At 34.3% G+C, this 15314-nt stretch overlaps 1 protein-coding gene across 1 annotated transcript in view; it reads left to right on the forward strand.

Annotated features, from left to right (window-relative positions):
• LOC129353343 (protocadherin-15-like) overlaps positions 1–15314 on the forward strand; it is a 204991-nt gene that overhangs the window by 57672 nt on the left and 132005 nt on the right. The window contains exons 5-6 of the mRNA XM_055022626.1: positions 7629–7789; positions 9708–9863. Coding sequence (XP_054878601.1) covers positions 7629–7789; positions 9708–9863 — 317 coding nt within the window. The remainder of the gene's footprint in view (positions 1–7628; positions 7790–9707; positions 9864–15314) is intronic.

Consider the following 15314-nt stretch of genomic DNA (forward strand, 5'->3'; position numbering starts at 1 on the left):
AAATAAGTCATTCATTAAATATTGAAAATGTTTTAATATTAGTTTAGATATTAGAATATTAGTTTAGGATAATATTTCCTTTTTGTTGTTCAATAAGACTCATTTTGGTATAAATAGAGGCATTTACAATATTTTCATGTATCGTGTATTTGTGTGTATTCATCTAATAATCCTCTTAAAATGGCTGCTGAAATATAATTCAGTGCAAGATTTGTCAATGTGAATGAATCCATACGTGACTGGCTATAAAACAATGTCCCGGATTAAATAGAGATTTAAGCTTCAGGGTGGTTATATAAAAAAGTGTCAGGAATTACAGCCACAATGGCAAACATAAATTGAAAAGCCAAAAGACAGAGGATTAAGAATGTTTCTGGATATTTGTCTGTTGGGGGAAGCTGGAGTACCTGGAGGGAATCCAAGCTTGCATGGGGAGAAGATTCATGAAAAGCAATTTTCCACTAATTATAATAAATTGTTGAGGTACTCTTGACATGAAGTGTATGTCAGAAATGCAAACTGGTATCTACCGTGCAGTGGAGGGATTTCTAGCTGCTATTTTTCTGTAATCATTTTAAATGGTCTGTTTCATAAGGTCAAGCTACACCAACTCAACTTATATACGGCTGTTTCTCAGCCATCTTGAGTTGGTGGTTTCAGATCATTATCCTGCTTCCTCATACTAGTGTTCTTGAGCTTAAGATCGACAATTGATAAATATTTTTATTCAGGACTTTTGGTAAGAAGCTGAATTAAGGATTGTTTGATCACAGAGTTCCATTGGCTTATATCTGCAAGAAACTCTGATAGCTCGAATCATTGTCTCCTTTCACTTTTAAAGTCTACGTCTACATTGGAATATTATTAAACCTCTGCCAGGTAATCAGTTGTTACTTCAACAACTGATTATCTCAAGTCATTTATACAACTTACTCATAGTAAAATTTAAGCAAATTGGATTGTGGTCAACTCCAATAAATAATTTCCATCAGCAGGAGAACCCTCAAAGTTATCTTGCTTAGACTCTAGCTCCCATTTTGTCACACTTGATTAGATACACGTGGCCAAGAATAGAAACTGATATACGAGCATAAGTAATATTATGATCACCCACAGGAGAAGTAACACCAACTGTCTGTCTCTTCATTGGTGTTTGAGTGTGGAATATTTTGGGTAGTAAATTTAAATTGTAGTTGTTGTGGGATGTTCCCAGTCTACAGGAGTTGATTTCCATAAAAGTATTTCGAGGAAGAAACAATGGTAGACTAGAGATAAAGTCATTTATATATGTGAAAAACAAAGACTGGTTTATGTGAGCTGATCCAACGGATGTGAGATATAAATTACTTTGATGTGCACCCGTCTACAGGGTCAAAAAAAAAAAGACATTGACTGATGCTTTTGGCTCAGCTCAGCAGGACACAGTGCCCTGTGTTAAAGCAAAAGGGTTCAGCAATAGATTGAAAAGCACAACAGTGAGCTTTAGATGTTAACTTGGTCTCCAAATTCCCAATACTTCAATCCAGTTGTTCATCTGTGGGATGTGCTGGATATTGAGGTTTCAATTCTTACAGGTCCTGATAGTAAGATCTTGGTGTCAGATAACACAGTATAACTTCAGGGGGTTAGTAGAGTCCATGTCTTCAGGGGTCAGGGCTCCGCCATCGGCAGGTTCATGTTCTTGTTGTAAATGTGGATGCTAAATTGTTTGTTTAAAGGTATGAAACGGAAAGTGGTTAATGCAATTGGGCAAAGAGGTGAATTGACCCTGATCCATTTCAGTTCAAAAGATGTGATGGAGCCGCAAGGCCCACTGTTAGTTCATTTGTAAAATCTAAATCAAAATAGAGGACAAGATTTTTTGTATTTCAATTAAAGCTGTTTTTTGTAATCATCCTATGGCATATCTTTAATAAGAGAATCTGCTCTCACCTGCTTTGTTTTTTATTTTTCTTGACTTCCACCTCCACCCCTCCTACATTACTGTCGAGGCAGTGGCTTATATCTGCATGACAAACCTGCCCTGTGGCAATGTTCAGTTTAGCTAATATTCTGTAAAATAACTATTAATCCACAATCGCAAAGTTCATTCTCTCTTTCTTTCGCATTATGTTGTCATTTAATCGCTCTTTGTGCTCATTCTAGCACATTCCTTTCATTCTTCTCTCTAGATTGTTACTCCCACATTCTCTATTCAGCCTCAGTGGTTTAACTTATATGCCAATTTATACAAAACTGCTCAGAATTCAGTCTCCTTCTTTGCAGCAAGATTTCTGCTTGGAAAGCCTATTTATATTTTACCCTGTACACTGTTTAATTAGACACAGTAACACACATTGTCGGTTTCTTATTTTCCTGTTCTATGTGTGTATCTGGGAGATTTTTCTTCCATTTAAAATCCCCAAAGGGACCTGAGCAGCTAGATGGTAAAAATCAAATTCCTTTAATGAGTTGATTTTTTATCCCATCTCCTACGTACGGAAACCAATTTAATAAAATTTTCCTATTTATTTAAAAATCAACAAATCACAGCAGTGTATTTGAAGTGGTTTCCATGGCAGCACAGAAGGCCATGACCCAATTTTATATCTGCCAGATCAGATATGAAATTGTTTGGTGCATGTGTGTTTGTGTTGTGCGCAGATGGTTTTATGCACATGGACCAAAAATATTGTTTTATTCTTTTTTTCTTTTTCCCTTGTCGACTCATACACAGATGCAAACAATCCCGCTTGGCATTCAACTTTTTCTTGCCAATGTAAATCTCTGTTCTTATCTCTGATATTGTCTCTCATCTCCAACCTAAAATAGCCTACAAACACTGGTCTTTATTTTTCTTCATTGGTGACACAACAGAGGACAAGTTGCAAATAATTTTTCCTTTCCAATATTTCTGTCTGTGTCTAATAATATCCTGATTTATTTATGTTTTTTTTTTTTGCTTTTTTGCTTGCATCAGTAAAAATGAAAATACCAATTTTTTTTTGTTTTTTTTTATCCTTCCTTCTGTTTATTGTCCACAGCAACCAAAAAAAAAAACCATTGGCACACTGAGAGAAAATTAAGTTTGAAGTCTAAAAGCTTCCACTCTGTGATAATGTGTTGAAGGATGGGATGCAGTGGAATGACTGATTAATAATGCATAGTGTAAGGCCTGGTAATTCACTCAACACACATCCTGTGTGTTGAGTGATATAGAGTCAAACACATGAAGTTTTTACAGATTTGTTTTTTCAAAGTAACATACTTTTTATGTACCTCTTTGTTATACTTCAAGTATTTTATGATGACTTTTATGTATAATGGCTCTTTTTTGCACCAACATTAGCATGTAACCTTCGAGATATAAACATAAAGTTTGCGTTACTTGATTTGCTTGTCAAGGCCACATTGCCCAAGGATTGTGGTAATTTTGTTTTCAATGTCATTTGTTTTGAAATTCCAGGCAAGACAGAATACTAATAAAAAATAGTTGGTTGCTAACATGTGTAAAAGCAAAAAACATACTGTTGCAAAACATATGACTGGAAATTTTTAGGGTTGCATTTCTATACTTATAGATTCTTAGTGAGTGTCACAGGAACTACAGCCGTAGCCAGGTACCCCAACAACATTTCAACAAGGGAACAACCAGACAGAGTCAACAAAAACTTGCAGAAAATAGCAGGTGCAGTTTTTTTTTTTAATGAAAACAATTATTAATGAAATTTTCATAGTTTCCTCTGTGTTCATTTATTGTGCAAGAGTCCACAGCTGAGGAAATAGTTTAAATTTTGATGCAGATTTGGAGTACTCTAAAAACACAACATCTTACAAAGTAATTTGGATCTAGTTTTCAGTCCAAATATCTTGTTATATTTTAAATGAAACAAAACTAACTTGCAAATAAATTTCCAGCAAGCTTTGGGAGTCTGTTTTAAGTAAATCATTCCTTAATATTGATTTAAAAAGTACTAGTTCCATTGACAGATTATTTGACTTGCAACAAAACATTTCTCCCAAGCTATTTATGAAATAATCCACAAGTGAAACTTGTACTTTTTCATCAATATAAAGGAATTATTAACTCAAAACAAGGTCTTTTGCTGAAAAGGTGCTTATAAATTAGTTTTGTCTTATTTTAAGTGTACTAAGATTATTTCACAAGAAACTAGACCATTTTTTTTCAGTGAGACTTCAGTATATTTCAGACCAAACCTGACATTTTTGAGTGACACAGAATACATTATAATTGGAGGCAAAATAATCCTGCAAAACTCCACAAATTCATCCTGTCAAAACTTAAGTTTGCAGATGGAAATAGTATGAATGAAGGATGCATTTAGAAAAGAGAGAAACAAGTGTAGACACTCAAGCAAGAAAATAGTGGCGGATGCCATAAAATAAACTCCTAGTTGGAGAAAGAAAGTAAATGTAGTAGAATCGCCCAGTGTATTACCTGACTCGTGTGCAACTAAAATATATATGTAAAAACTGAAACTTTCTTTTGTAAATGTTGTCAATGCCCACATTGCAATGTACACTGAGATAAAAGTTCAAGTGGATTCTTATTTTACCTGTCATGTGCTAGAAGAGTAATTGTGTCATCTTTCAAATAACATTTCAGTATGGCTGCCAAATAAATTCTCATAATGATCACATCCATCACAGTCAAGCACTTGTGTTTTATCTCATTCTGCTCTCCTGTTCCATTGGATTAAACACTGACATTTTCTGGCGATTATGTTAATTATGGTGTATTTTTAGGAATGCATACAACTCTGAGTTAGCTTAGTGAAGAAATGTGTAAGAAGCTGTGTATTTATTTCATCATTGAAGGTTCAGTAATGTTGTTACTTATCATGCCACATTTTCTGGAGTGTTTAAAATATACTTTAATGGGTTGAAAAGAGAAAAAAAAACTGGATATATTTTGTGAAGCTTCAAGTCATGTTACATCTTATGTGAGTGTGTGTGTGTATTGGGATGAAAGAACAAGTCTGCTACTACATCAGGAAGTTGCTTTTTGCAGTAACATCACCTGATATGTAATGTTCAAATGATGATTTGATGATGACGTTTCCATCCACACCCTTTGGCTCATTCTGGAGGACTCTGAAGCATTCCCAAGCCATGAAAAATCACCAAAAGTAGACACCGAGAAAACATCCTGATCAGATACCCAAACTGCTTAAACCAAAGGCGTTTGACACAGAGAAGCAGCAGCTCCACTTTGAGCTCCCTCTAGATGAAAGGCTTCTGCTGAATCTGACCACCCTATGGAGGAAGCTAATTTTGGCTGCTTGTATCCCAGATACAAGTGGCTTTTTATCTGGGAAACAGACAGCCAAATGCTCTACAATATGTATAAGTTCCTCCTAAGTGTTGAAATAATTATTAGCAGAATTAATCATAAAGTAGGTCAGTCTGCAATCATGTTTTGGACCACTTCAAGCCTTTGACATGCGGAGTATCTGCAGAGCAGCATTACACTAAGTAATGCTATTATCAAATCATTGCTGAAGTTTTTGTGTTGCACTTGAATAAATATAGCTGCATTGTTGCATGTCTGCAGTAAGTTTGATGCCTCAAGTTGAGTTGTAATTTTTAGAGATGTCTTGAATCCTGTATTTTAGTGTCAGATGCTTAAAAACTGTGATGTCAAGATATTTAGCAACATGTTTTTCTATGCCATAGATTCAAAAAGGGGTACCACAATGCTTTTTTATGCAATTTAAGTTGTAATGGACAATTTAAAGCTGAATGTTTAGTATAAATCAATAATGTAATTTCAGAAAATTACATATTACAAATAATATTTACCATTTGAGCTAAATTTAGAAGTTGTAGCATGCATTTCTTCCTACTACAATCCCAACAATGTCAAACTAATTTGGAAAAGTCAACTTAAAGATGTTAATTCATAAAAATTGTGTTAGGTTAAAATAGATGGGTTAATCAAGACTGACGTTAAACGTCTGTAATGCTAAATTTAGAAAAAAAGACATTTTATATTCCACGGTTGAGAAAGTTGAGTTTTTCAATGTGTGATAAAGATCATAACCAGCTGACCTAAAACAACTATGAAACATTATTCATAGATGCCTACTATTTTCAGGGTGTTCTGTTATGGTGTGTCCTGATTTCCAGTCTTATAAAAATGTAGGTCATCATAATTTAACAAACCCAAACACTACAGTGTGACATCACATCATTTGCTCAGAGTGAAGTGAAACGGGCCTTATGTTGTGTACTGTAGCGGTTTCTGATATTTAAAATTCTTTCTTTTACCTTTGACATGCGTTGCTAACCTCAATAAGATAAACTATCTATGAGATTCTCAAGAATAACAAGCAACGTGTGAGTCTGTTGATGCAAGAAAAGAAATAGGCTGGTAAATGGGATAATGGACCCATTCCTTGAACTAACAAAGTATGGAGAAGGTTAAATAGAAAACCTATAGAGTCACAAACGGTTGTAAACTAACCAGTCGGCCTTGTTAAAGTAGATTCATCAATCAGTCAAATCAACTCTAGAAGTATATTTAATCACATTCCTGGCCTGAGCTGGAGTTCTAACAATGCAGCTACAAATTAAAATTAATACCAATTCCAATAAGGATGTTCAGTTATTATTGACAGCATCATTTTCATCTCCATCAAGATTTTTCTGAAGGATTTGCTCAGATGTTCCATTTTTATTTGTATTAAACTAACTCTGTTTAATCCTTTTTTTTCTATTTCTTTGCAAATTGTTTTTCTATTTCTATGGATGAAAGATGAAAATGAATATAGAATTTATCAGACTGGTCTCTTCACTTCTATTTTTCTCAAAACATCTTCCAAGATTCAATTATACTCCATAACTGACTGTGTGCAGTCAAAAGTTCTTTAATCTATGCCATCTGCTTTATTAAAAAAGATTTAGCTTTCAATTATTTGTGTTTTCTTTCTAAATTGGTGTATCTTCTAGTCTAGTCTAAACCTTTTTTCTAATATTTCTTCTTCTGTTGTTCTAAAATGGTTTCCAAAGTATTTTAGAGAGATAAAAACAGAAAATCATTTTATTTATATATATAATCAACTCCACAAAAAATATGAATACCTAAAAAGTTTGATAGTGATATTTTCTATTACTCACCTCAAAGGTGAAACTCATATTATATAGATTCAAGAAACTCACTGAGAAAGGTGATCAAGAGGGAGAAGATAAACATTCACATTCAAGCCAGGGATGAATTAGGAAAATTGCAAGACTTTGCTTCTTGTAATGTGTGAGAAGACTGGAAAAGTACTATATAAATTCAGCCCATTTATTCTACTTTAACCTAAAAGAAGCATGCTTCGATACAGATCTGTCAATTGTAGTTCTGGCTATATGTTTAGTTTCAAACAGATTTTTGACAAACATTGTATATAGCTCTATCCAACTTCCCATGAGCTAAGAAGAATTAATACATGTGAGATAAATCAAGAAGAAAATGGGCTGAAAACTTTTGAGCTTTGTTTTCTCAAATCTATATATATATATATATATATATATATATATATATATATATATATTTGCCATTTAAAAAATTGTCTAGATTTCGACAAATTCTAAGCTTGCTTGAGGACTAAAGACATTTATATATATTTTTTGTATTTCAGGAACAATGTTGGTGGAGAACATGCAGATCAATGGTGTGGCAGAGGGTCCGGATCGTACAATTTCTTTGTCTCTAAGAGACAACCACGACTACTGGGTGATTCTTGATCCTGCCAGGCAGTCTCTTTACCTGAACAGCACTGGACGAGTTCTTGATAGAGACGTAAGAAAGTTCAACATTTCTATGTTTGAAGGGCTTATGCGGTTGCTGTTTTCTTATTTTATTCAGTTTGACCAATTTTTTTTCACAGGTGTTTGTTGACAGAATATTTTCAGACCAGTGTATTCTGAGGTTTATTTTACAAATATTGTTGAGTTTTGATGCTCTAAACCCTCAATTTTCTTTTGCAGATTTGATGCGCCTTGTAAAAATGGTTTCTGCTCTTTCAAAAAAACTTTTTGAGAGCAAGAACAGAGTTTGAAGCAAAAACAGAAACACATCCGATACTAGAGGGGAATTCTAATCTCAGGCTGTCGAAGAAAATAACACGATAGCTTCTATGGCTTTGTTTTGGAGTTCCTTTACTTCATCTGACACAGGGAGCTGGTAATCTGGGCATTGCTTAGTGAAGTTTCAAGACCACCAATGCACCCATGAGTGAATATACAAGGAAAAACCCTAAATCTCAGATGGCTTTCCAAAAGCATGACCCGAAATATATAGAAAAAAGTATTTGTAAATAATTTAAAAAAGCATAATAAAATTTAGAAAATAACTTTTTTTAATTGTCCCTTCAAGAGCCAAGATTGCAATCCTGCTGAATAACAAAAAATATATATATTTTTTGCTGCCTAAGCAATTCCACTCTGCGTAAGCAATTTGTTTGAGAAATATGGGATCATAGTATCCATTGTCAAAAGCAGATGTGTGGTTGTGAAGGACAGATTACTTGGAGGCCATAATATCTGCACAACATGTTGCCACCAGATACGAACTATCTGGTGGCAACATGTCTAAAAGCAAAATCCTGTTTAGTTATGTTGAACATTCAAGGGAATATGTACATAGTAGCAAAATCAAAATTTTTACTAACATTGAAGAAACATTAAGGGAAGAAATTAGTGGTTGGTCAGTTATGTTTTTGGTTATGTTATTTCAGAGAGATCTTTCATGTAAGCGTCTAATTCTGTACCATCCACAGCTGTAGTTTTAGTCATTTCAGGCATAATAAAAATATCTAACTATGTGATTATTCTCATGCAATTTCCACTTTTTCAACTTCTTGGTTAAGCATCAAAATGAAGTTAAGGAATTTATGGTCAGTTTGTAACTGGAAAGATTTCCCCCCTCTGTAGGTGCAAAGCTAACATAACTTTAAAAATATGCTGCTTTGCACACTGTTTTGTAGTTTTGACTCATCTCACAAGGGAATCAGTGCAGAACCTTTTTAGTTTGTTAGCCTCATCTCCTTAAACCTTCATTTGCCAACATCTTCTCTTTAAATTGCTTCTGTTAGAGAAATGACATAAATATGTTGCTTTTCATCTAATTTTAGACTAGTTCAGGAAAAAAATATATATATTTTCAATTGAAAGCTTGCTGTTGCAAAAGAGCTTTAACTTTTTCTTTTTTTCTTTTTTTTTTTACTTAAAAAGTTTACAAAATTTACAAACAATAGATTGTTGTTGGTTGACCGAAGGAGTAGTGAACATACCTCAAATGTCTCCGCGTGAAAGGTGTAGAGAAAAAAAAAACATAAAGGGTCTAAATACTTTCTGTCTACAGTTGATCTTTCTGGCAGTGACACAAATTGAAATCATTCCAACTATTCAGCCTCTAACAATTTCACAGTAAATTGGCATCGGTACATTTACTGTCTGTCCTATAAAGAGAAAATTTGATGTCAGAAATGCATTTTATGGCTGTCTTCCTGACAACCATTTTCCATTCTGATAAACTCAAACTTTTAGCTCCATCTTCTCTGAGAAGATATCTAATCTTCTGCCGCTTCTCCCTTATATTCATCAGCTGTATGAAAGTTTGACAGTGAATTGGCACAAATGAGAAACTTCTTGGCAAATAATTTTGATTCTCCACTTTGCAGTTCTGTGCCAACTATATTTCTCCTTCTCCCTTTCAGCCACCGTCGTTTATTCAGTCCATCGTGGTTCAGGTTCAGTGCACCAATGAGCTGATTGGAACAGTGATTTTACACGAGGTCCGAATTGTTGTTCGAGATCGCAATGACAACGCTCCACATTTCCAGCAGCCTCGATACTACGTCGCCATCAGTGAGGTAAAACTCTTTTGCAGGTTTTGCACACACAGATGACTTTTATTTTTCTCAGATGTAGATTGTTTCAATTTAGCTTGGAGAAAAAGCAGAAGGCTTTTCAAAACAACCATAATACATTATACATTGCTCGTTGATTTCCAATATACAATTCACCTATAATACAAAATTAGACAAAATGTGGAATAAAGATTTTGAAGAATTTATATCTGGCTCTTTCTTTAAGACCAATGTTTATAAAGTTTGGAAATGAAATAAATCAATGGTAGGAAATGCTGGCTTTTGGTTATGTCTTTAATTTTCTATACCAAACTGTTTTTGTCAATGTCCTCCAAAGTTCATCAGTCAATATTAAAGAAATTACATGATTTTGCTGCAACACATTTTAAGAACAAAAAGGCATCCAGTTTGCTTTTCTTTCCTCTTTTTTTCTTTGTTTGCACTACTCAAAGGGGAATAGAAAGGTTTCAGACAGATGGAAAGATTTTTTTTTTTGTGGCTTTCAGAATAATCTTCAACATGACAGTTTGTCCTCTAGCGTCATGGGAAGAGGAATTCAGCAAGAGGAAGTGTAAAGTTAAACTGGACGTGGATGCATGTAGCTTGCTGCCAGCACGATCCTAGGCGGGCTAAGGCAAATATATCGTTATACAGTCTTCCCCTGCCTGTCAAACTCAATCTGTTCCCTCCAGTTTTTTTCCACATCCTCTGCTCCTTTTGCAGCATTCCTCTCCCTTCTATGCATCCTCCCTCATCACTCCTGCCTTCTCAGTGTTGCCCTTTCACTAACCTCTCCACCTTTTTAGAAAATAATTTTGAGGGCTTTTATTTCTTCTCTCCGCCCACGCCTCATCATACACCTCTGAAAATTCCTATTACTGTTTTTAAAACTATTTCCTCCAATTTAGGAGCTGCATGATTATAATAATTTTTTTCTGTGTTTATCACAGGTCATTTCAGAAAATTTGATAACAATAATTTTCCAAAAGTGGCTACTTTGATTTAAATGTTAGCAGTAATGTAATAACCGGAGCACTTACTTATTTTTGATTCAGTGAGTGGTTGAATTAGTCCGACAGTCACAGCATTGTTTATTTCCCTTTCACTACTGCCAGAACTAAAACTCCATAATACAATTAAATCTAAGCTTATTTTCATCCAGCGAGTTTCTTTTCCTCATGTGTAGCAGAATTGAAAGAAAATGTAACAATCATTTTATCATATTTTTTATTTTTATTTTTGATGAGGCAATCTAATTTTAGACAAGTTGAAGCTTGTGACAAATCTGGTAATATAGTGAAACAAACGTTTACCGTGTCAATAACACGAATACAGTGATTTAGAACTCTATAATTCGAGTTAAAGGGTTAACTTAGATGACTAATAAAAAGTGGACTGAGACTTTTATTTTTTTTAGTTAGTCATTTACTGTTTACTCACATGAATGCCAAATGTCACTAAGTGATTCTATTCTGCCAATTAAATTTTGAACCAGTTCAGCACAGTACCAGACAGCTGCAGCAAGTTTCCTATTTAATTATTCATATTGATGAATAGATTGAGGTCAGTGGGCTGCTGTGGATGATCAATCTGGACTGAAGCCTGGCCTGGAAACCCGTTAGGAGGGTAAACCAGCAAGGCGAAGAGAAGGGAAAACGGGTCTCAAAGGAAGGAATATGTTCCTGATGAGCGAAAAACAGACTGAAGCTCGATTCTACCCAGAAACGACTGATGATTGGAACCCCAGCAGGTGATTGGATAATTGGAGTCGGGTGTAATGGCCCCAACAGGTTCACCACACCCTCCAACAGAGGCTTCCTGGTCAGGAGGGACGTTTCATACACTCACACACAACCTCCAAGCCAGGATCCTGACAATACCAGATAAATCTAGGGAAAAAACTAAACACACCTGGACTCCATTTACCTTTAAATCACAATTAATTAACTAATAATTCTTATTGTCATTTTCCTGTCCTTAGTACTTAACCCCAAGTTGTCAACCGATCTGTGAACTTGTATACATGTGTGCAAATGGGTCAAAGTGGCCTCAGAGTAAAGTACTTTGAATAGTTTCTATGACTAGGAAAGCGCAAAATAAATTCAGTTAATTTCACAACAACCTCGAGGACACAGTTTAAGTTTAATCTAAAAGTCTTTTGTCTCAGCTCATCCTGGTGGTTAATTTCATAGGAAGGCAGTAGAACCAGGATTTAAAGTTGCTTCATTATTTAAAGGCTGCAAAGTGACGCTACAAGAACCTTTAAGTCAGAAAGAAGAGATAACGTAACAATCTAGAGCCTATTTTTTCCTGATTAACATGTTCAGTGAAAGTAAAATATATATGAATATACATAAATGTTTAGTAGAAATGTTCCAAACTATTCTTTTATTTCAACACAATGAACACCTATTACCTACCAATATTTTTGCTTTTTCTAAAAAGATAGCTTGTTTTCTAAACTTTTTTTTTTTACTAAGATCCCTCAATAACAGTTAATTTAATGATTTCTTACATAAACTAATTGAAAGCAAAGTATTTTGTGAAAAAGCCAGGAATACGCGATGGTGTCATTTTTTTGGCATCTTTAAATTAGCACTACCATGGTTAATGCTATTAACAGTGACTACAGTTAGTTACTTTTATTGTAAGATTTCTACCAGTCATCAAAATTGTCCAGCTGGTTGAAAATATTTCAGGAACGTATATATTGTTTTGAAAATGGATGTGAAAAGCAGAACCAAGTCAGCCTTCTGGTGGTCCTCTAAAGCTCTGAGTTGTTTTAATTCTTTAACATAGAAAAAGAATCAATCTGAACATCTGTTTTGAACATCAAAGCAGATGTTCAGCTTAATCTGTTTGGATGTAATTGAACACAGAATACAGCATCCTTGATTCCAAGAAACACAAAAAGCATGGGGACAACAAAAGTGACAGACATACTACAAATAGCTTGCTGGACAATATATTTAATGAAATCTGTTTTATTTTCTCATACTGAAACCTGTGTAACTCTTGGCTTTCAGTACCAGGCAGAATTAGAAACATGTGAAAGCTGCTTTAGTTACTACTAAATGTTGCCACAACTGATGTCTATTTAGATAATCTGGATACCTTGATCGATTTTGTCTGTGACGATTTAACCTATTTTAAACTATTTTAAATAAATGCCCAAAATTTCTTATATAAGTTGAAAGCTTACAAATTACCCTACCAAATAAACTTCAGATGGTCTGTATTTCTCTCAAGCATTCATTTTGGCAGAAAAGTTTGTTCTCCAATCAATAGCGACTTGGATGCTAACCAGAAGTAAATAATGCAAGCATTTAGCTGGTAGTTTTACCAGTGATAAAGTTGTCAGTCACAGATTCGACTGAAAGAAAGAAGATGAATGCAATTTCATTAGAAATAAATCTCTTTTAAATTTATGATCTGAGATCAACTTTGTTGTGATTAGGCTCTACAAATCTGAATCGGACAGAAATACTGTATATTGCCACAAATGTTTGCTCATACAGAAATCTGTTTTGGCATCTGGTGTCAACACAGAAATACACTAGACAAAATATAAATTTACAACAGATATTTTGGAGACTATCTTTATGTCCAACCAGACACAAAGCTATATATGATTTTACTACATTTGGAAAAGCATGTGTAGCAGTAAATTTCCTCCTGATTCTGAGAATACGAGAATAAACATTTCCCGGTCTTAATGCAGATATAGGCAATGGGAATGAAAGGATAACTAAGGTAATCCTCCCCACTCCCACAACCAAAAACGTAGAAAAGACCCTCACAGCACATGTAATATCAGTTCACCTCATTACCATCTGCACTGCTGGAATATTGTTTTTAATTGCAGAACATATTTAGGGTGCATAACTGTGCAACCAAGTGTTCCCTGAGTTTTCCAGTTTATTTTTTAAACTGGAAAAAATAAAGTGAATGGATGTCCTAAATTTTGATGAGAATGGATGAAAGTTCCTAGCACAGTAAAAAGTATTGAGGGCATTTTTTGCACTACCATTCTCAAAAAGAAAAAAATAATTTTTGTCTTTATATTGTGGTTTATTTTTGCTGAAAATATGCCCAAAAAGCTGTCTTGCTGTGTTTTGTGGGAACAAAAAAGGAATAATTTTAATATACACAAAACAATCTGGTTCTGTAACAATTTCTGATGCTGAAGCAGCACCGCTCTACTTCCAATTATGGAAGTAGAGCGGCCTTAAAAATCAGCCTTAAATTTCTGATTCATTTTCCAAGTTTTGGTTTGTTTGTTCATTTGTTTGTTTTCTGCTGTTGTTTAAAGAGCCGTTTCTTTTTCACAAATCCAAAAGTTTTCAGTTTTTATCACAAATTTTACAAGAATATATTTTTTGCCCTCTGTGAGTTTTCTTCTGCGGTTTTTGTTTTTCAGCATCAGTTCTGTCTTTCTGCTGTTTGGTTTTCTCATATCTTTGGCTCAGAGATGTTCCACGTTAAGCAATCGAGCTGTGAGCATACTTGCAGGCATAAACAATCCATCCTGTTATCCTTTAAACTCCGAGCTGCTCTGACAGGAAAAGGCAGTGCTGTGTGCCTAACTGACTGGCTAATGGCTAATTCCCAGTAATTGTGTTTAAAATCACTTCATTCAATCCTTTTATGATGAACAACAAATGACAATGATGATTTTTAACCCATTGCTGTTAGATTTCCAGCTATAGTTTTGGAGCATGACATAAGTACGGCAATGGTATACAATAATGCAGTCTAGTTACATTAGAATGTGTCAATGAAACATAATAAATTACATACATACAAAAATAAACCACAAAACATTATTTTCTCCCATTAAAAGCTGAAAAATGTTAATCTTATTTTGTATGATAACCCAAATTAAGACTAATTACATTGGGGTCGCCTCGGGTTTGCTGCTCACTTTGGTCAGTAAGCTCAGTTTCGCTGTTTCATGCACCCTATCACATCTCCAAAGAAGAGCAAAAACATCCCATTAATTACTCCTGGTCTGCTTCCAAAAATGTAACTTTTTTTTTTTTCCAGTATCCTTGGTGTCATTTTCTTCTTTGCTTTCTATTTAGCCAAATTCTATTTGATGCTATATGTGAATCTGAGTTTTCTTCCTCTTACGCATCCCCCATTGTTGGCCGTAGGCATCTGTTCAGCTATTTTCTGTTCCCAGTCATACATTTATTTATTTTTCTTTAAAACATACACTCGAGCTATTTAGCCACTGTCTAAATATTTTTTATGTCCAACATATACAAGCCATAGTGAGTTAGGTGAGGACATTAAGAAGTTTTAGCATTAATGGTAAAATCAACATTTTACCATTAAGACATTTTAAAATTAATTTTAGCATACATAACTTCTAAATTTGATAAACAGTACTAATAGATCAAACTGTTCATACTCTTTGAAGATGCTTAAATCGTCTGTCAATTTAAACTA

The sequence above is a fragment of the Poeciliopsis prolifica genome, unplaced genomic scaffold, assembly GCF_027474105.1.
Source record: "Poeciliopsis prolifica strain line A6 unplaced genomic scaffold, Auburn_PproV2 SCAFFOLD088, whole genome shotgun sequence".
In the NCBI taxonomy this organism is placed as follows: domain Eukaryota; kingdom Metazoa; phylum Chordata; class Actinopteri; order Cyprinodontiformes; family Poeciliidae; genus Poeciliopsis; species Poeciliopsis prolifica.